Here is a 20,828-nt window from a genome sequence, read left to right on the forward strand (position 1 = left end):
GCAGCGCTTTTTGAGTCTCCCTTATTTCATCTCACTAAAGTTGTTATCTATTTAGCTAAACTTAGGTTTAGGTTGAAGCCAAGCTTTCGCTTAGGCACTTACACTAGTCGGCATAAGTATTTTGACAAAATAAACGCTCAACGTTTTGTCAGTAAAACTATAAAATGGCTTGATATGATAGTAACGATTATTTTTTATGTGCAAGAAACGTAAACTTAAAAATAAACAAACGAATATTTCTTCTTTGAAACCTAATAAGATATAAACAATTTAATGAAATATGCCAATACAAAAATTCATCATAAGTATTTTGACAACCCCTTAATAAAGAAAATAAGTTTAAATGGTTCTTGGTCCTTGGTTCATCAAGCCGGAGATAGGGACCAAGTCACCCAACCCATTGTAGTCAACACATACCCACATCATGACAGAGCCTCCACCATGGCCCACTTTCTGACAAACGGGGTGTGTTTTTTTGCCTTTGCTGAGTTGGCAATCTTACAAAAATTTTTTGTTCCGACGAGTTATACTGGAAAGAGCTTTCATCTGTCCATAAAACACTTTTCCAGAACGACTTTGGCTTGTCCAGATCTTTTTTTTGCAAATTTCAACGTTTTAAGCTTCTTTATTTTTGAAATATACGGCACATCCTTAGCAATATATGTCTTCATGTCCTGTTCCTTTAAACGTCACCGGACTGTGCGCTCACTGATTGCCTTACGATCACTTTTCGGAAGGCTGGCGGTAAGATTCCACTGCGTTGCAACGGCTTGTGGTTTCGCAAGAGGATTTTTTTTAAATTCCCGTATAAGGATTTTATCTTCAGCGAATGTTGTTTTGCGCTTAGGACCCGTTCTTTTTAAGTTTTTTAAGTCATTATGTGTTTTAAACTTTTTAATTTGATAATATACAGTTTGACGCGACGCATTAAACTCTTTCGCAATGTTCTTTACTTTAAATCCAGCGGTAAGCTGTGCAATGGTAGCATCTAATAAACAAACTTAACTTAGTTAATGGTATCAAGCGCAAGCCAGTTTCAAAAGAAGCTGACAATTGCCGACTAGTGTACTGTGCGTTCTTATTAATTATAAGGGAAATCTGAAATTCACACTAATGGACGAGAAATAAATACCTTCGATCTATGGCGAAAATGGGTTTTCAGGTCATCGAAGGTCAGAACCAATGCCATCAAGTATCGCCTTGGTTGCAAAGCAAATGAATATACACACATATGCGCGTCTCAGGCTTGTAAAAAAAAGGTTCACAGGTGCGCAAAAGGTGCCAGTGAGTTCGAACGCATGAGATGCATCGATAGGCGCATTTGGTGGAACCGCCACTATGTGCTCAATAAGGCGAGGCTTTGTTTGAAAACACCAGACCAACTTGTTTACGGCCTTGCTTACGGGTTTCCTCTCCCTAATAAGCCGATATTGGGATCGGTTTATGCTCATGAGCGTGAGTTGTAATGGCCGTAATATCTGGGTGATCTTTGGTAGGATGATTTGGTGACGACCATTGAAATCCAACGAAGAGATGGTCTATTATTCCTTTGGTCCGTCAGCTCATAATGTCGTTTTACAAATGAGCCCGCTTAACCAGACGAAGCAAAACACAAAAAATTCCCGCTTTGAATGTCAGTTACAATGAGCCCAGGGTGTCGAATTCGGTTTTAAAACTTATGGATGCAACCGTAGGTTGCAAGGCAGCAAATGAATACGTGTATTTGGAACACGCAATAATATCAGTGTACGGAGATTTTACAAACAAGATTCTTTCGAAATTCCAGTATTGGCTTCCCTGTTTGGCACTTTAAGGGTTTTCAAAGCTGCAGTGCTATGGATCCCTGGAAACGACATATACATAGGCTCCGCTCCTTAAGCTTCGATGCTGGCGTAGCAAACGCATTGAATCTCAAATTCAGAGCTTGGAGAAAGAGCCAATCGTATGAACGAGGCATGACAAATTTCTCCAGAACTGCTGCATATATCTCGCCATTCTCAACCTTTTGCCGAAGAAAGGCTTTCGTTCCAGGACTACTTACAGTTGTTGAAGAAAAATCTTGGACTTGTATTAACTGATTCATAGAACCCTTGCTGTTTATTAAGGGTTGAAAATGTGAATCAGGATTCCAAGCAATGCCTTGCGTTTTCGTGAATTCGCCTCCATCTTAAAACTTTAAGTAATACTCCTTATCCTCCTGCCAAAACGTCTGGTAAATTTGATTAGCTTAAAATTGCTTCTGAACAAGACTCCAGAAGTTGATGTCGATGACTTCTTCTTTGGAGCTTCCACCAAATCATCACCATAACGTTACTTTTATTAAGAAGGATATCAGCACCCTCTGGAAATATCGTTTCGTCGTCTAAGTGATACATGGATCTGACAGTTAGGTAGGAATCAATATCTCCACAGACTGCACGCTGATCCATCAAAAACGACGCGAATATTAGTAATGGTGATGTCCTCTTTCATGACGCAATGATGTGGCAAAAAATATTGACAGGATCTGCTGACATATGTCCTAGATATAAGTACTCCTCAATAAAAACACGCAATGCAGAGTGTTTTGTGGCATGATTAAATGAATCTGAGGCTACCGTTTCAGTAAGCTGAGATCTATCCTGTGACGAAGACGAGACTAAGTTTCCCAAGTGCAGCAGAGTGTGGTGTTTAGATCCACAGGCACGGGAATTGCCGGAGTTGCAGTGGCTTAACTGATGACTACTCTTAAGACAATTTATACAATTTCTTGAAATCGCTTTACTGGACTTTTAAAACTGTGACAATACCGAATTAAGTGTCCTGGCTGCATGGCGCATAGCTTGCCATGTCGAAATCCATAGTCTCCAGGTCCTGCATCGCTGATCCAGAAATGATGCCATGGATTTCCATTTTGTAATTAAATTTTTGAAAACTGGGTCCTCCAAATGCTCCTCCCATTTGGCCTGCCTTGACGGATCCAGCTTTTGGATTAGCATTTAGGCTATACTGGATTCATTATCCGTTCCGTTGTACCCAATCTATTAGGAGCGCGAATATGAGCGTTGAATTTGTCTGACAGTTCACAAAGCATTGACACGGAACCACTCTGCACTGACCTGGGGCTAACCCAGAATCTCAGTAACATGAGCCTGAAAGACCAAACGCCGATTAGGAAATCTGTTTTGTAACAATTGTAATAATTCTGTACAATAGTTGCCATCCGATATTTCCAGTGAGCAAACGCAGTGTACCTCATTCATGATCGAAGATGCTGCAGATTTTCCATGTTTGTGAGGTCAGGATGGCTATCTACGATTGTAGTAAAAACAGAAATAAATTCAATTTGCATAGCCTCCAGCGAATTTCTGCAGATCAAAAAGGGGAAGCGATGGTGCGCTATGCTGGAGTGGACGCTGGTGATCAGTAATGGTTGAGTGGGAGTGCATGTGCGGGCGCGCTTTTAAATCTCCCCCCGAACTGAGGATTTAAGCGTTACGAGAAAATCATCAAATTTCTTACTCTAATTACTTTTAATTTCATCCAAATCAAGTTCTTCAAACTCGCTCAGAATTTTCCTAAATGTTTGTTGTAGCTCATCGATCAGCTCCAACCTTACATGGAGAACGAAATCGTCAAACGAAGTTAACGCAGAGCATGACAAAGAATCTGCTAATCGTTCCACTCTATTGTATATTGCAGTCGTCTTGCGCTTTTAAAATGTCATCATGTTTGCATCAGCTGTAACGTTTCCCAAATTTTCAGCAGCCATGGCAATAGCGGCTACATTAAACCGGCAGAACAGCGGCTCGAAATATAGCAGTGAAAATTTCATCGCTAGTTGTCGCTAGCCTCCACATTGTCCCCTTGTATTGTAAAACAACACACCATTTGAGTTGCCGATTATCTTTCAAGTTCTTAAATGATTTTGAGGTTATCATGCTCACAATTCTTAATCACCGCGGATATTTTTCTGCGTTGTCCTTGTCTATGTAAGCTGCTACCAGAGACTTTTCTAATTCGGTGGTATAGTGCGCGACAGTTTTGCATTATTGTAGCGGACTGACGAACCATCAGGTGATTAGCTTTAAGTGTTTCCTTTCGTACACCTATTTTTACCAATATGGCTATGTTCGATTCAAACTTTGATTACTTCGATGGCTAACCTCTCCCGATCTCCGTTTGCGAGATACCTCAATCCGTACGTTAAGGTAGACCTTGCCATCAATATCGGGTATTGTAAATAAAGTTGTCGTACAAATTCCCTTGAATTTGCAACGGGGTTGTGCCGGGTTTGATTTCTATTTGTGATTGCAAGATTTCTTCGAATTCATTTCAAGTAAATTCATTACTGCAGGTATGATAGGATCGTAAAGATCTTTTGAATTCTGTTTTATAATCTACAATTTAATCTATAGATACGGGTTCAACACCAGTTTCTATGGATACTGGTGACTTTAATTGGTGGATACCGTCAAATTAATGGTATGTCTACATTTTACCTTTAATAAGTTATTTTGGAAACTACGAACTATTTCGGAATTTGGACGCTACCGACAATTGTCTTTATTCCTTTATTGTCGTTTATTATTTGGCGTGCTTCGTTAAATTATTCTTAGTTTGCTAATGTAAGGGCTTCGTATTCCACTTCTCTATTTTGAGCACTTGTATGCATAGTCCTGCCAATCCATCTATTTCATAAGTGATTTCATAAAGCATGTAGACTTCTAATTTAGTCGTTTGTCATAAATAGAGAATATCCTCATTAATCTCTCTTATTCTCTTTTTTATGTTTTTTTTTTAATTCTTTTACTCTACGAGTAACGGGTATACTAGATTCGTTGAAAATTATGTAACAGGCAGAAGAAAACGTTTCCGTCTATATAAAGAATATATATTATATTCTTAATCAGGATCAATAGCCGAGTCGATCTAGCGTCGTTCGTCTGTCCATATGAACGCCTCGATATCAGAACTACAAAAGCTAAAATGTTGAGATCAAGCATGCAGCTTCCAGAGACATAGACGCAGCGCAAGTTTGTTCCAAATGTTGTCACGCCCGCTTTAACGCCCAAAACTCTTACGCCCACACTTTGGAAAAGTGTTGTGATATTTATTCACTTTTTTTTATATAATATATTTTGTAAATTCTATAGATTTGCAAAAAACTTTTTGCTACGCCCACAAGCCCCCCAAGGCTCAAATTAAGAAAGTTTTGTTTTTTTTTTTTTAATTTTATTATTTTTTGCCCACTTTTATCGAAATTTCAGAAAATTTTTTAATTTTGTCGTATGCACTTTGCGATAAAACTTTTTGCTACGCCCACAAGTCGCCCAAAACTCTCATTTACAAAAAAAATGTATTTATTTTTAATTTTATTATTTTTTGCCCACTTTTTATCCATATTTCGGAAAATTTTGAAATTTTGTTGTATGCAGTTCCACTAGCTGATTAACGGACATCTGATAGTCGGGGAACTCGATTATAGCATTCTATCTTGTTTAACTTATCGTTACTTATTTTTCATACATTAATTTTTTGTTTTATTTTACAATTGTTGTATAATTATAATATTTTGCATCTGATAACGTTACGCCTTTATGGGATTTTATTGTGTTTGATATAAAGCTTTACACTAAGCAGGGCATCCGCTGCTATAGCAATTAAAAGTAGCAACAGTTTCGGAGATATTTACATTGCTTACCTCTATGTGGTATTATATGGGGTCTGACTATCTTCGGGTTATAACATTATATAAATAATATAATATAATATATAAATAATATATAAATTTTTACATATTTCCTTTTAAAAATGGAGTTGTCGTCATACGCCCTTTCATAAGATCTTGACTTTAATGAACATACTCGATATTTGGCATGGATGCTGCGCAAGAAAAGCATACCAGTTAATGCGTGCCACGATTTATTTATATAAAATACTTTATCATTTATATATCAATATTATTTGTATCAATCTAAGCCAGACTTTTGTTTTTATCTGCGACTGCCTTGCCATTTTAAGATTTTTACAAGGTAGATGAACAACAGTATTAAATCTATACAGATACGTGCCATACAATAGGCTTAATAGAACCGCTTACGCTGCTCAGGATCATAAACCGTTTTCCGGACAGATATTCAATGGCTGAAGACCTTTTGTTATAAGGTACAATGATATAGTGCCATCAGTAAGGTAGCTTGTCTATTGGTTATCATTGTCTTGTCCGAAAAGTATACACTATTATAGCCCATTATAATAAGCGTAATCCTAGTCATAACATTTTTGGGTATCTTACCAACTGGTGGATTTGTGGAGCCGGCGTGAATTTTGGGTGGTTTGTGAGCGTTAAGCAAGACAAGATCTTAAGCAATAACAGAGCTCTTTCGGTGTCCCGCCAACGGAGGTTATGGGAAGATGTCCAGTTTGGCATAACAGGCTATACACTTAGTGGCCCCGCGAAATCTCATTCAAGCTAGCAAACCTAGTTCTATTGATACACATGTATGTTTACAAGTCGGTCAATCTGGTCGACCTAGTCAAAATTATGTAATGTAATCTAAAACTGTTAATATAATATAATCTAAAACCATTATGTACAGTTTTAATGTAACCAAGATTTTAGTCTTGCAGCTTTTAATATTCCCTTTAAGATATTTTTTGATTGACAAATAAATATATCTGTAACTTCATATCTATTAATCTCTATATTTGGCAACGCAAATTTTGTATAAGTGCCAAGTGTTACGTCAAAATTTACAATTGCCAATTACAATTACTTTATGATCTTTATCCTTTATTTCTTTGAAATACTTGTTTTTCTCTTTCGATAGCGCTTTGGGCTTGACTGTTTTTATTGTATTATTTCTCATCTGATACTTTATGATCTTTATCCCTTATTTCTTTGAAATACCTTTTTTTTCTTTTTCGAATTTTAAATTATATCACCTATTTTCTTTCTCATTAATCTAAACCAATACTTAAACTTAAATATGTGCCAGTTTGACTAACTTATATTGAATACTGGATAGAGAATATAAAGTTATATTAAAACAAACCTTTTTACGTCTTCTTGCCAACTCATATCGTATACATTCACCCTCTTTATTCTTTATTCGATCTGGGCATGTTCGTCCGTCCGTCCGTATAAATGTTGAGATCTCGGGAATTATAAAAGGTAGAAAGCTGAGATTAAGCATGTAGATTCAAAGGCCGTAGTGGCAGCGCAAGTATTTTTACTCATGCCCACTCTACCGCCCAAAACTGCCACGCCCACACTTTTGGAAAATGTTTTGAAATTTGTTCTCGTTTTATTGCTAGCCTTGCCAATTGCTATCGGTAATAATTTGGCCACGCCTATACTAACGAGAAAAAAACAGCCGACTTATATTTTTATTCCCTATATTTTTTTTTTACAATTTCTAACGATATGCCAGAAAAATGTTGAAATTTTTGCTCTCCACTAGCTGAGTAATGGGTATCTTATAGTCGCTGAACTCGACTGTAGTTTTAATATGCGTTGCAACATAACAAAAAAAATTCAGCTTATCTGCGACTTTAGAAATAGAAATTCAATACGTTCCTTACTGACCTAAAGTATACGTGTTTGATATAATAAAACTTTTTTAAAATAGATTGTATTTTTATATGTTTTGTAACAAATTTAAAAAGTATTCTTTTTCCAAAAAAGTCAGAATAATTCTATGCTTATCGATATCAACCATGGAATCGTATTCACAATGTACCAGACAAGTAACGGCCTCACATAGAGACTCCGAAAATTTTCTTCAATTTGTATTGTGCCTTTCGACATCATATTTGAACATTCGGTGGTATTTGACTGATCAGTAATTTGAAGACCACGATCATAATGTTTTATTTACAGTATACTGAATAGCAAATTATCGCCTCTCGAGCTTTGAACCTTTTTAGCGGTCAAGTAGTCAAATTTCTGATCTAGGGAAGGAACTTGAACTCCATTTAACATTATATTAAAGCGTTGCATTTTAAATGTTCAAAATTAAATAGATTTATTCCTCTGTTCCCTAAGTATGAACGGTTTCTAACCGTTTAAAAAGCTAGACAATTTAATATATTTTTTTGTTTGTAAAACATGATGATGCGCACATGATGTTGCTTGGTGACGTGATTCATGAAAATAAATGCTTCTAGTATCTTAAAATTTGATTCGGTTCCGTTTTCCATAAAATAAAATGCCGTTTCTATATACAAAAGAGAACGTAATAGTCGAGTTCCCCGACTGTCACGCAGGCAGTGGAAGTGAGAACGAGAAATTTAGACATTTTTCTAAAATATCGATAGAAATTGGCAAGATAAAATGAATACAAATTTTAACAGTGGCAGCTTTGAGCTATGAATATAATATATGAAAACATACATAAGAGAAATAAAGTTGTTTAATTTGTTATAACTGCATTAGGCAAGACCCCTTTATTACTAACACTGAATTTCAAATATACAGGCACTTTTGTTAAGAATTTTCCTTTTTTTTTATTTATTTCTAAATTAAATATTTCTATATGTTCAAGAAGTTTTTTGAAAATTTGTCTATCTATGTTTGCAAGGCTTCTATTAGGGGCAATAGAAAATTATAATGGTCCTTAGGACTTCCGTAATCAACACAAATTTTGATCAAAAATTTGTTCATGACTAATACAATAGGACATGTACTGTAGGTTTCAAAATGTAATAAGCGTCGTGCCCACCCAAAAACATTTAAATACCTTACGCAGAAGGCGTAAATACAAGAAGTATTTATGAAAAAAAAGATATTTTAAATTTATAACTTTTTTCCGTAGTTTGAAGTGCTTTGAATTAATTTAAAATTTCGAGCAGTGAGAGAATTGCTACTAAGTTTCATGGGCTTATAAACAAAAACATAATTTACTAAGATTTCTGAGAAGATTAATAAAAGGACATCAATTAGTTAAAATTATGTGTATTGAAGTTCATTTAATAATTGTTTAATAACTACAAAATAATAACTAGCAAAAGCTAGTTGATCCTCCAAATTCGATTAGGTCTGCTGCAGTCTACGCACTAAAGGCTTATTGCATATGCGCTGTTAACAATAATAAAAGTTTTTACCCCTTGAACAGTATTACGAACAGCACTAGAAAATGACATTGATAAACAGATTTTAATCTACTCCATTAAACTGCCTCGCAATTGAACAATACTCATGCAAAAATTTAGACATGCTGTTAATTTAGACATGTTACGAAAAAAATATTCACGCACTATTTGCTTAACATTTTCCTGTGCCGCTCGGTGGGCTCGGTTATGTTCTGCCGTTACTATTTCCCTTTGTTCCGATTTAACTGGGATGTCGGTTACCAAATACTTTGAGTATCGAAATGTTGTTGACGGGAAAAGTTCGATCAGTGTGTGCTGTATAAAAGCAAGGATCGGTAGTTCGCAATGGATTCCATTGACGACTCCTGAATTTACTATGTCTTTTAGTGTTTGGAGAAGAGTGCTCCGATCACAGATCGCAACACTATTCCTTGTTTTATTCTGAAATAGCACGAAGGTTTTAACAGATGGGGAATCAGATTCCTTAATTATTATCTGATGCCTGATTCACTGGTATTTCAGTGGTCTCCATAGTGTAGTTCAGGGATTCTTCGCTATGGATTGTAGCAATGTCGGAACATAGCGAATCAGAGTTTAAGGCATTCACGTTTTGATGTGACAATGCATCGGCTACATTCTCCTTGCCAGGTTTGTAAATTATGTTTGCATTATGCTCGTCAATAAAGGCTTCCCAGCGATTTATTTTGGCTTTGGGATTCTTCTTCCAGAAGGAAGCGTTTCCGACCATATAAACTCAATATTCTTGATCAGGAATTATTATTTTCATTGAGTGCCTTAAAACGTTTATTATTATTTTTCTTCCACAATCATTTTTATTTCCAAAATTACCGTTTGAGTGTTAACGAAACTGTTTAGTTACGGAGTTCTAGACCCGGTTGGACGCCAATTAATAATATTGTATTTGCATTTATTAAATTTTATTACGATCCGTTTGGATCTGTTTGCTATGGATAGCTGGCAGCGTCGCGGCAGAACGCTCACCCTGCGCCTCGTGCCGTGCTGCAGCGACCACTTGGCGTACGGAGCTACTGACCGTGCGCCTCGTGACCTTTTTCGTGGGCTGTTAGGTGCGCGTATCACGTTACGCCGCCGTTGGGTTTTGCAACTTTGTTGCATCCGGTTGACTCGATTCAGCTTAGTTTGTTTTAACTTGTATATTCAAAATATGTTTATACTTATTTCATTTAATTGCAGACAAAATTCCAGCGCGTTTGGTGCTTTATTTCCTTTCGTGGTCTGGCTTTCTGGTCTCTTTTATGATGCGCAATGATATGAATTTCGCATTGGTAGCAATGGTATCGAACGACAATTCAACACAAACGCAAACGCAGGAAATATTGGTAATATAAGAATTATAATTATATTTGCATACATACCAAAATAAAGCAATATATATTTTCAGGGTAGTGGCACTGATGACCAAAGAACAGTAGTTAAATCTGTTATAATAAGTTCATTCTATTGGTGTTATGTGTTATCCCAAGTGGTTGGAGGGGTTGCCACAGAATTGTTTGGAACGAAGTGCGTATTTGGATGGTCACAGTTAGCAACAGCTATATGTAGTTTTATGATGCCATCGGCAGCACAATTACATTACATAGCTGTTATTGTGTTACGGTCTATTCAGGGATTTGCCTCTGGTTTGACGTGGCCTGCCATGTATGCAATAGTTGGATATTGGATACCCCTTACGGAACGTTCACGATTTATGTCAAGCTTTCAAGGTTTTAGCATTGGTATTGGTTTAACGTATCCGTTATGTGGATTTATTTTATCAGAATGGGGTTGGCCATATATTTTTTATACTACTGGTACATTAGGGCTCGGATGGTGTATACTATGGTATTTACTAGCTTTTAATACACCACGCGAGCACCCTCGTATTGCTGAAGATGAATTAAATTATATAGAACTTAACGTAAGAAAAGAGGCAAGCAGTAGTGTCGAAGTTAAAGTACCTTGGCTGCAAATATTTAAATGCATACCTGCTTGGGCGATTGCTGTAACAACATTTGGGCGAATATTTGTTCATTACATTTTTATTGTTAATGGTCCGACATTTATGGGAAATGTTTTAAAATTTAATTTTGAAACAAATGGATTTCTTTCTGGAGTTCCATTTATTTGCTCATATATATCATCAGTTTTTTTTTGTTATATTGCCGACAAAATTGTATTTCATAAGGTTTTGAATCTTACTAATGTAAGAAAAGTATTTACTGCTCTTTCACAAATTATTCCAGGGGTGTTGATATACTGTATCGGTTATATAGACAATGTGCACATTTTGTTGACGGTATGGTTTATAGCGGTAATATTTATAACTGCATCTTATGCTGGAGCTATGGCTAATATAATTGATTTAGCGCCAAACTATGGTCATTCCGCAGCTGTTTTAGCATTTTGCCAAACAATTCATATGTCTGCGTCCTTTATATCTCCGCTGACGACTGGATTTATCGTCACCCAAGAGGTAAAGTATAAAATTTAATTGAATATTCTAGATACAAAAAACTAAGTATTCTAACAAAAGAGCACGACGCAATTAAAGGGTAATGCTTTTTATTATACCTTATACCTCCTAAAGTAAAAGGTTATACTATACTCGCTTGAATGTAACAAGAAGAGTTTTGGACCCTAAATGTGACTATATAAACACTGAGATCGGAAACAACAAAAGCTTGAAACCGACGCATCGCAATCTTGTTTCAGAAGATTACCACGCGTGTTTTCTTACCTAACCAAACCGTGTAACAAACTATCACGTCCACACTTTCGAGAAATCCTTCTATTTGAAGTCACAGTCAAACACGAAAGCAACTGCGTACGGTGGACCTACATTAGTATCCCATAACTTTTTAATTAATTATACCCGTTCCTCATAGAGTAAAAGGGTACACTATTTTTGTTGACAAGTTTGTAACAAGCAGAAGGAAGCGTATATATGTAAGTATATATATTCTTGATCAGGATCAATAGCCGAGTCGATCCCTCTGTCCGGGCGTCTGTCTGTATGAACTCCTCGATCTCAGCAACTACAAAAGCTCGAATGTTGAGATTAAGCATGCAGCCAAATGTTGCCACACCCATTCTAACGCCCACAAACCGCCCAAAACTGCCACGCCCACACTTTTGAAAAATTTGATATTTTTTTCTTGTAAATTTCTATAGATCTGCCAAAAAAACCTTTTGTCACGCCAATTTATCCCTATTATTCCTATTTATACCGAAATATTGAAATTTCTCGTTTGCACTTCCACGGCTGAGTAACGGGTATCTGATAGTCGGTGAACTGGACTATAGCGTTCTCTCTTGTTTCAAGTTTTTTAGAAATATTTTTAGCGTTGGTGGTATTTGGTATATGGACATCGTGGAAGTGGTAAAATTTGCTTTGCTAGCATATCGTAGGTAATGCAAAGAAAAATATATTACATTCAACAATTGCAAATTTGGTATCGTGTTTTAAGCGGATCAATTTACCTTAAAAACTCTTAGCGAGGTAAAAGCTCTTTAAAACCTGTGTATAGAAGTTTTAAAGCAATCTGGAAAGGATTATGATTTTTGTATTCAACTGAATAAAAAAACTTTCATTTGATCAGCATTCGCAAAATACCTTCTTTAAGATTTAAAAATTAAAAAATTGTCTGAGATAATCTTAGAGAATGTGCTTATGTAGTCAAAGTATATTTGTTGATTTTTATAAATGGTGATATCATAACAAGCTGTTTATGCTGGTGAGGGGTGTCTTTGTTCGATACTAAAAGATTACAATTGAAGGAGTGTTTCCAATCTAATAAAGTATACATATTCTGATCAGGATTAATAGCGGAGTCAATTTGGCCATGTCCGTCTCTTCGTCCGCATGAACGTTGAAATCTCGGAAACCGAAAAAGCTAAAAATATTGGGCATTCCATATTCTCTACTATATTCTCTATACCAAATACGCCAACTTTAACGCCCACTAACCGCACTTATGATGTAAATTTATTGCAATTTTTTCGTTTTATTATTTGTCCTGCCTATTTCGATTGGTATACCAAAAACATTTTGCCCATGTCAAATCTGTAAAATTGGTGTATGATATATTTGGGTAATTAAATGGCTTTTCGCACTGGTTATTCCATTACATCTTAATATTTTTTTGCAAGGCTTCCTGGTCGACCGCGTTATACGTACTGACCCAGACAAGTTTGCAGCCATAGCCTAGAAGCCGTGGGCAGCATACAAAATGATACGGGGAATTTGAAGGAACCTTCCCAGGAACAGGCTAGACATAATTATCTGTGAAGGAGGCAAAAGAATCCAAGGATTGTTGACGTGGCTTGACTCAAGGAACACCATTTGTTGAAAGCGTCAGAGAGTTTCGCTGCCAAACTGGCACCGTAGCAGATCCTCGATTTCGTATCGTAAGTAATCTGCTAGATTCGCCACCGGAATAACGGAAAGGAACGCATAGTGCAGAATAGGATCGGAAAAGCTTCGTTTCCGGTTACATATTATTCAACAAATCTATTTACTCTGCGAGTTATTGTATAACACATAGATATCTGACCCGTGCGGCTGATTCACTAGTACAGTTTTTTCCATTATCGCTTGTATTCGAGTTTGTTGCTGTTCCCGAATTGTTGATGTAACTTCTGTTGTTTAGAACACAATAATACACAATTGCCTTCATCTAAACTCTGACTTTTTTTATCATGTCATTAATAAATTACCAGTGTTGCCAGATCATGAACAATGTATGATTGTGTGCAGACAATAAATAAAACAGATTTAAAAAAATAACATAAAAAAATAAAATAAAATAATATAATAACACCAACTCTATGCTTTATACTGCAGACGTGGAAAACAATGAAAATAGATTCTCGCTCTTGGTGAAAAATGACAATATACAAACAGAAAATCAACGTAAAGCTCCACGAAAATAAAAGCCGACAGCAATATTTATATGGAAGCATTGGTGAATGAAATGGTCGGAAAAGATAACTTTTACGTAAATTCATTCACGAAATGAACCATAAGCGAAGGTATATACTTAGACACTCTAAATTTGTACACTTTACAATTTAAAGACTTGGAATTTGCCCTAAAAGGTATAGAACCAGATGTGACCCCCTAAAGGCTGAAATAAAAATGGGTTTTTTTTGACAAAAATGTGAATGTAGAATATAAACTGAAAACGTCTACCACTGTTTAAGGTCGAGATAGTACCAGATACCATAACTTAAAGGAAACATAAAGCTCCCCCGATACACCGACTACAATACTTGTCGCATCGTTGATGATAAACGGAACGGGCCGATGCAAGAGGTCTTACTATAATATAATGACCAGTCTGCGTAGCTTTTTCAGACTCCCACAACCCCTTGCCTTGCCCTGTGCGAACTGTTAAGGAAAGTATACAGCAAACTACAGAGATCGCTCAGTCCACAAGGAGGTAAATAGTCAGATCCAATGTGCTACACCGGCATGTGCGCATATCTCACAGAATATTTACTTTAGTTAAATATCGACAAATCATTAGGCCATTCAATTATGACTAGAGTAGGAATAACTTATGCAGAGCCGAGAACTGGAAATATTTAGTAGTCAATGGAACAGACACAGAGCCATATTGAGACAATAATAATCAATTCGGAGCAAAGTATGATAGATTTATTTCATCTATAAAAACCACTATGCAAAACCTTATGCACAATCAAGATGCCTGCATCGCATCGCATGAAAGCCTTGGAAAATATTATCTGCAAGCTATATCTATAAAACTACAGTCAAATATCGGCAACATTACCAAGGCATCTGTCTAATGTCAACCCTGCCTTACAATCTCCGAAAACTAGTTCATGAACACAAAACATTCTTATAAAAAACATGCACAAAAAATATCTTACTTAATTTGATAATAGCAAAAACGATTTTGAACCCACCAGTGCTCTTAACTCTTACTGAAAGACCGGAAACACCCTCAACGGCTGACGTTGCATTGAACCAACTGCCATCAATTCCAAAAATATAGAGCTAACTCCCCAGCTCAACATAAAAGAGGACATCAATTTCTATGCCAATGTACAATGCAACAATGTACTTGCAACAGCCAAAATCTCTACACCGCAAGGGAAGAATATGCAGGGGTTTGATACGTACTGGGCAACCAGTAGACCGCCATCGTGAAATCTATTTTTAAGGAGGCCGGTCACAGATTCACCAGGGTTCTAAACCACGAAAAAAGAAAAGCAGAAATTATACCACGTCAATGACTAAATCAAACCTAAGCGCGGCGGCCGAAACAGTGAACCTAATAAGCAAATCATTAGGCAGCTGGGACAAGCAGACAGCGACAAGCAAAGCCATTACATTTGCTATAATTGCCTGCCCCTAAGTCATTCGCCTTAACGAAAATTTTAACTCAAACTGAGGAGGACTGTTTCAACTAGGTGAAGTTTCAAATGTCATCCAAGAGCAATCGAAACCAAATGAAACCAGACAGAGACTACTCCAATCGAGATTGCAGAAGTCATGAGCGGATAATGAAAATTAAAAAAGGTCAACAAGCGGCCTCTTAATAACTCCTAAAATGAAATATACATAAACTCCCAAGCTGTGCAATTAATGTCATTTGTAAACTCATTTACAGGATCAGACGACATGTCTTATTTCTACAAAAAATGGAAAAAGGTTATGCATTACCTGCCTATAAGTTTAATCTCGTGTTAGTTAAAAGTGTTCGAAAATTAATCCCATATCTATGAGTGCACAATGTTATTCCGGCACATAAATTTTGGTATAACATAATAACGAAATAACGAACGGAAATCGAAAATCGGGAACACTGTATAATATTATATTAAACACTAATACACTAAATATTTCTTAACCTGGCACACGCATTCGACGATCACGCTTGGCGTAAAATCAGAACAATTCTGCGAACACTCAAATCTTACTAAATTATATCTCTACAATAGAGGTTTCCCTATGAGATGCAACGTTACAACGTATGACGACTTTACTGTAGAGCCTCGAGTTTCTCAAGGTAGCTTCCTTGGACAAACCTCTTTGTCATATAGAGACATCGAAATAACTCCTGTCTCCTGTCTACAAGAAGAAAAGTATTTTAATCTAAAGGAACTGTATTCATAACCATAGCGGATTTAAAGATTAAATCTTAATATAATAATTCACAAAAGTGTTAATTTAAACCTCTTTTGGGCAAATAAAATAAAAGGAAATAATGAAAACTTTTAGTTTTAGTAAGCAGTGGATCAGTGTTATCCTCTAAAAGATTGACGACAGTTACCAGCATAATTTATAACCACTGGTCCGTTTCACCGATTTCGTAGTATCCAAACGATTTTCCAGTGTTGAGTTAATAAGGTTTTATATTAGCTATTTTTAATAAGACGACGATCTAAATATAGAGACCATTACTACGAACATTACAACCCAATCTAAAGGCTGCAGGCGTAGTGACTGAATGGAGCTCCTTCTCCTGCTTATTAGTAATGGGATTTGGGTGAGGCCAGCCCTTTGCAAGCTGTGGACAACCGATAGTCTTAACTGACGCCGTCTTGAAGGCCCTAGAGGTTGAATGCATTAGGCGTTGGTTTTGACAGTCTATCTTTCGGACTATAACGGTCTGCTCGTTCTTGCTACAGCGGTTAAACCTTTTTTCCAAAGCAGCGATAGATATCATCTTTAGTCCGCTTTCGGTTACCCCAGAAAAGGCGAACGATGCCACAGGGGGATTTCTTTTCCCCGACGGCGCTGATGGTAGCACGTCTGGGCTGCACCATTTTCTTGTTTTTTTTATTTCCTTAGGGATTTATTTTTGGTCTGGAGGAACCACGGCCACTTAGCATTTTATACTTCCTACCAATCACCTCAAAATGGACATAAGTCTAGAAAGCGCAGTCGCTAACTACCTTGAGTACGAGCTACGAGGGACAACTGAGATGTAGGGCTACTGAAGACAATGAAGGACGCTACACTATACGTCTCCGGGTACGAACGCATAAGGCTAGGCTGAAATGTTCGTTTTTCACTGGACTCTTGTTAGATGGAGTGTTTGGCGAAAGCTCGACGTAATACCGAAAAAAAGGAAGCAATGAACTGAAGGCAACGGCAATTTTAGGAACAGTGTAGGAACACAAAAACACGGACTTACTTTTGGAAATTACTTTTGGTCATTATTAAGTGCTGCGAACAGCTCGTGTATGAGGTTATCCAGCAGTTTCTAGGTTTTATATGGTCTTTAAGTCGGTGAACCAATTTTAAACCGTGCTATTACTACTGCCATCAATATCTGCCAGACTTACCCTGGTGCTCTCTTCGAGAAACAGTCAAAGTTAAGGTTGCTGGTATCTGGAGTCTCTCTTTGATTGAGTTGCGGTGATAAAGTTTCGGAGTTATATTATATTCTCTTCGTTTTAAGCTACCTGCAGAAAAACCTAATGCTTTTTTTCTATAGCGACAAATAATATTAAATAATATAATATAATATAATATATAACCTATGTAGGTCAAAATGGGCCGGGTAAGACCATTATTTCATTGAACCATTGTGACAATGGAATAATCAAAAGAATAGAAACGAAATGTACTTTCGTTGTTTTTGATTATAAATCGTTCTAGTTTGGTATACGTTTGTTTTTTTTTAGTCTCAACGACCCTAAAATATGGTAAGAAAATGGATAGAATTGTCCGTTTTCTTATATTGATTTTGTATCCATAAATTTTCACTTCTCCTAGACTTACCCGTTTGTAGTAGACTTTGAAAATACGGAAGCGTTTTATAAAAACTGTGAAGTATGTATAATACTATAGCAAAGTTGATATAGTATAGTATAATACTAACAAATCTAGTTGATTTTGCATTATCAACAAAATATTAAAAATAGTTAGAAGGAATTTTTAGAATAATTTTTTCTTGAACATTAATGCATTTTCTTGAAAATTAATACATATTGGTAGCGTCTTAAAATCCGTCTGTTTTCTACCAAATTTCTTTTTTTAATTTATGTATATTATTCTGTATTTTTAGGACTCCATTGATCAATGGCGAAGAGTGTTTGAGGTGTCCGCAATTATTTCAATACTGACGTATCTAGTTTATCAACTTTTCGGCACCGCAGAAATACAGACATGGAATAAAGGGCTACCAGTTAAAGATGATTCAGACGAAGGAAAGGTTTTATCGACAGCAAAGGATGATTTCGATAATACTGTTGGACCAATTTAAAGATATCGCACTTAGTATAAAGACCTGTTTATACCAAATTTGATATACTGTTATATGTTTCCTGTTATAGTAATAAAATATCACAAATATTTTAAAGCATAAGAACGATTTATATCGATATTGATGAAAAGGCGGGAGAACCATTTAACAGCAATTGGAGCAACGAAATACCCGATGACAAACCATTTATCTGCGCTGGAATTGATTATCCCTTTTTTATTTTGTTTATGTTCTAGTTGTGAAGACCTAAGGCAGACGGTTTCATTTTCAGATTCCTAAGAATCAGAGGGGAAACCCCATAGAAATGGGAAACCAACTTGAAAGTTGTTAACACTTTTATCAATAAAAAAATTACAAGTACAGAGCTACCATGCATGGCGTAATACTGCACAAGACACGCCGTATCCCATTTGGACCCAGCGAGCATACGGCAGGCCACAATTGCCTCCGGAAAGCTCATTTCTTCATGCCGTATTCAAAAGGCAATAGCCGATTTCATTTTTTTCAGTCCGACTCCAGATTTTTGTAAGGTAAGAGAGAAGCCACGAAGATGTACACTTGCCCAGAATCAGCATCCCAAAACTCGTCGGAGATTTACTCAAATGTGGTATCTCAAAACTACCGTAACTGAAGGGGCTGAAATCAGTTGACGCCTACAATAATACCCGGTATGTATCAGACAATAACACGTATACAGTGACGATTCAAAGTAACTAAAAGAGTTACCGGCAGTCTTTGGCAGCTGGGACACGATATTAATTGTCATTATTAGGCATAAGCTCGATTTGGCTAGCAGAGCTGTTTACGAGCAGGCTTCTGATGGCTCTAGAGAGTTCCAGTGTTTCAACACTTCTCAACTTCCTGGATCGACGAGTTAGAGGGCTTGGCGCAAGTTAAAAGAGCCAACATTCCAAAAAGGAGTAAAAATGATCATTGTGCATTTTTTATACATAAATTTTATAAAATTTGATGTTGGATTTGAATAGACATGAACTATTTGGATATTATCGTTTCTGATATACCAGGGTGCTTCAGTAATTGTTCTCAGTATATTCGATTGATATCAATCGAATATAATGTTGTCAAATATCTCCCGTCCGCCTTTTTTGCTCTTTATTCAATGCTTTATAAAAAGTGTTACAGTGATCGGATTTAGTTAAAATATGCGCCGTTTTGTTCGATAATCTGTTTCCATCTAGATGGCAACTTCATAATACCTCCCTCGTAGAACCCCCCCTCCTTATTTCCGAAGAACTCGGACAGCCACTTTTCACAAGCCTCTTTTGAGTTCAACTTTACACCATCAAGGGCATTCGCCATGGACAGGAACAGGTGGTAATCACTTGGCGCTATGTCCGGGCTATATGGTGGATGCGATAAAACCTCCCATCCGAGCTCCCTTAGCTGACGAGTCATCAACGAAGTGTGTGGTCTGGCGTTGTCCTGGTGGAACACTACACCCTTCCTGTTGGCCAATTCTGGACGCTTCTGGTCGATCGCCTGCTTCTAGCGGTCCAGTTGTTCGCAGTAGATGGTAGAATTAAGCGTCTGGCTATATGGGAGCAGCTCATAGTGGATGATTCCCTTCCAATCCCACCAAACACACAGCAAAACCTTCCTGGCCGTCAATCCCGGCTTGGCCACTGTTTCGGACGATTCACCGGCCTTCGACCACGACCGTTTTCGCTTGATATTGTCGTATGTGATCCATTTTTCGTCGCCAGTCACCATCCGCTTCAAGAATGGGTCGAGTTCGTTCCGTTTCAGCAGCATATCGCAGGCGTTGATTCGGTCCAGAAGGTTTTTTTGCGTCAAATCATGCGGCACCCAAACATCAAGCTTTTTTTTGTATCCAGCCTTCTGCAGATGGTTTAAAATGGTTTGGTGACTAACTCCCATCTCCTGGGCGATGTCACGAGATGCCACATGTCGGTCTAACTCGATGTATTCCATGATTTGATCGGTATTTGTCGTCACAGGTCTTCCGCCGGCTGGCTTATCCATGGTGTCGTTTCCACCGGCTCTGAATCGTCGAAACCATTCCTCCGCGGTTCGAAGTGATAGAGTACCATCCCCCAAAACACCATTAATCTCACGGAACGTTTCTCTAGCGGATTTGCCTTTAACGAAGGAAAACTTTAAAATAGCGCGAATTTCGGCGTTAGTGAACTCCATGTTTACACGTCTATAACTGTTGAACGCAATATCCAAACTAATCATGCATAGCGTCGTTTTGTAGGTTATGTCAAGACCTTTCAAATTATGTATAGATTTTGCCAGATATTGCCAGATACGAGCTCTGTAGCGCTTTGTACATAGCCGCGAAATTCAAAAGACAAAAAGGCGGAAGGGAGATATTTGCCAAACTAATATAAATAATAATAGTATAAATGTAACCTTAATAAATTTGGAAAAGTAAGGTATAATAATATAAGATAATAATAATAAAATATAATAATAATAATAATAATATAAATAATAAAAAAATAG

At 36.9% G+C, this 20,828-nt stretch overlaps 1 protein-coding gene across 3 annotated transcripts in view; it reads left to right on the forward strand.

The window, feature by feature from the left end:
• LOC26526941 (sialin) overlaps positions 1-18,436 on the forward strand; it is a 92,940-nt gene extending 74,504 nt beyond the window's left edge. For 2 of the 3 annotated variants that reach the window (XM_026982832.1, XM_026982831.1), the window contains exons 3-5: positions 10,291-10,436; positions 10,499-11,569; positions 18,141-18,436. In XM_026982832.1, coding sequence (XP_026838633.1) covers positions 10,291-10,436; positions 10,499-11,569; positions 18,141-18,338 — 1,415 coding nt within the window. In that variant the 3' untranslated portion in view covers positions 18,339-18,436. Of the gene's footprint in view, positions 1-10,290; positions 10,437-10,498; positions 11,570-13,245; positions 13,504-18,140 lie in introns of all 3 variants that reach the window. The other variant, XR_003408122.1, reaches the window with a different exon arrangement.
• Positions 18,437-20,828: the final 2,392 nt, after the last annotated feature.

This window comes from Drosophila erecta, unplaced genomic scaffold (genome assembly GCF_003286155.1).
Source record: "Drosophila erecta strain 14021-0224.00,06,07 unplaced genomic scaffold, DereRS2 tig00000219-arrow-pilon, whole genome shotgun sequence".
NCBI lineage: Eukaryota > Metazoa > Arthropoda > Insecta > Diptera > Drosophilidae > Drosophila > Drosophila erecta.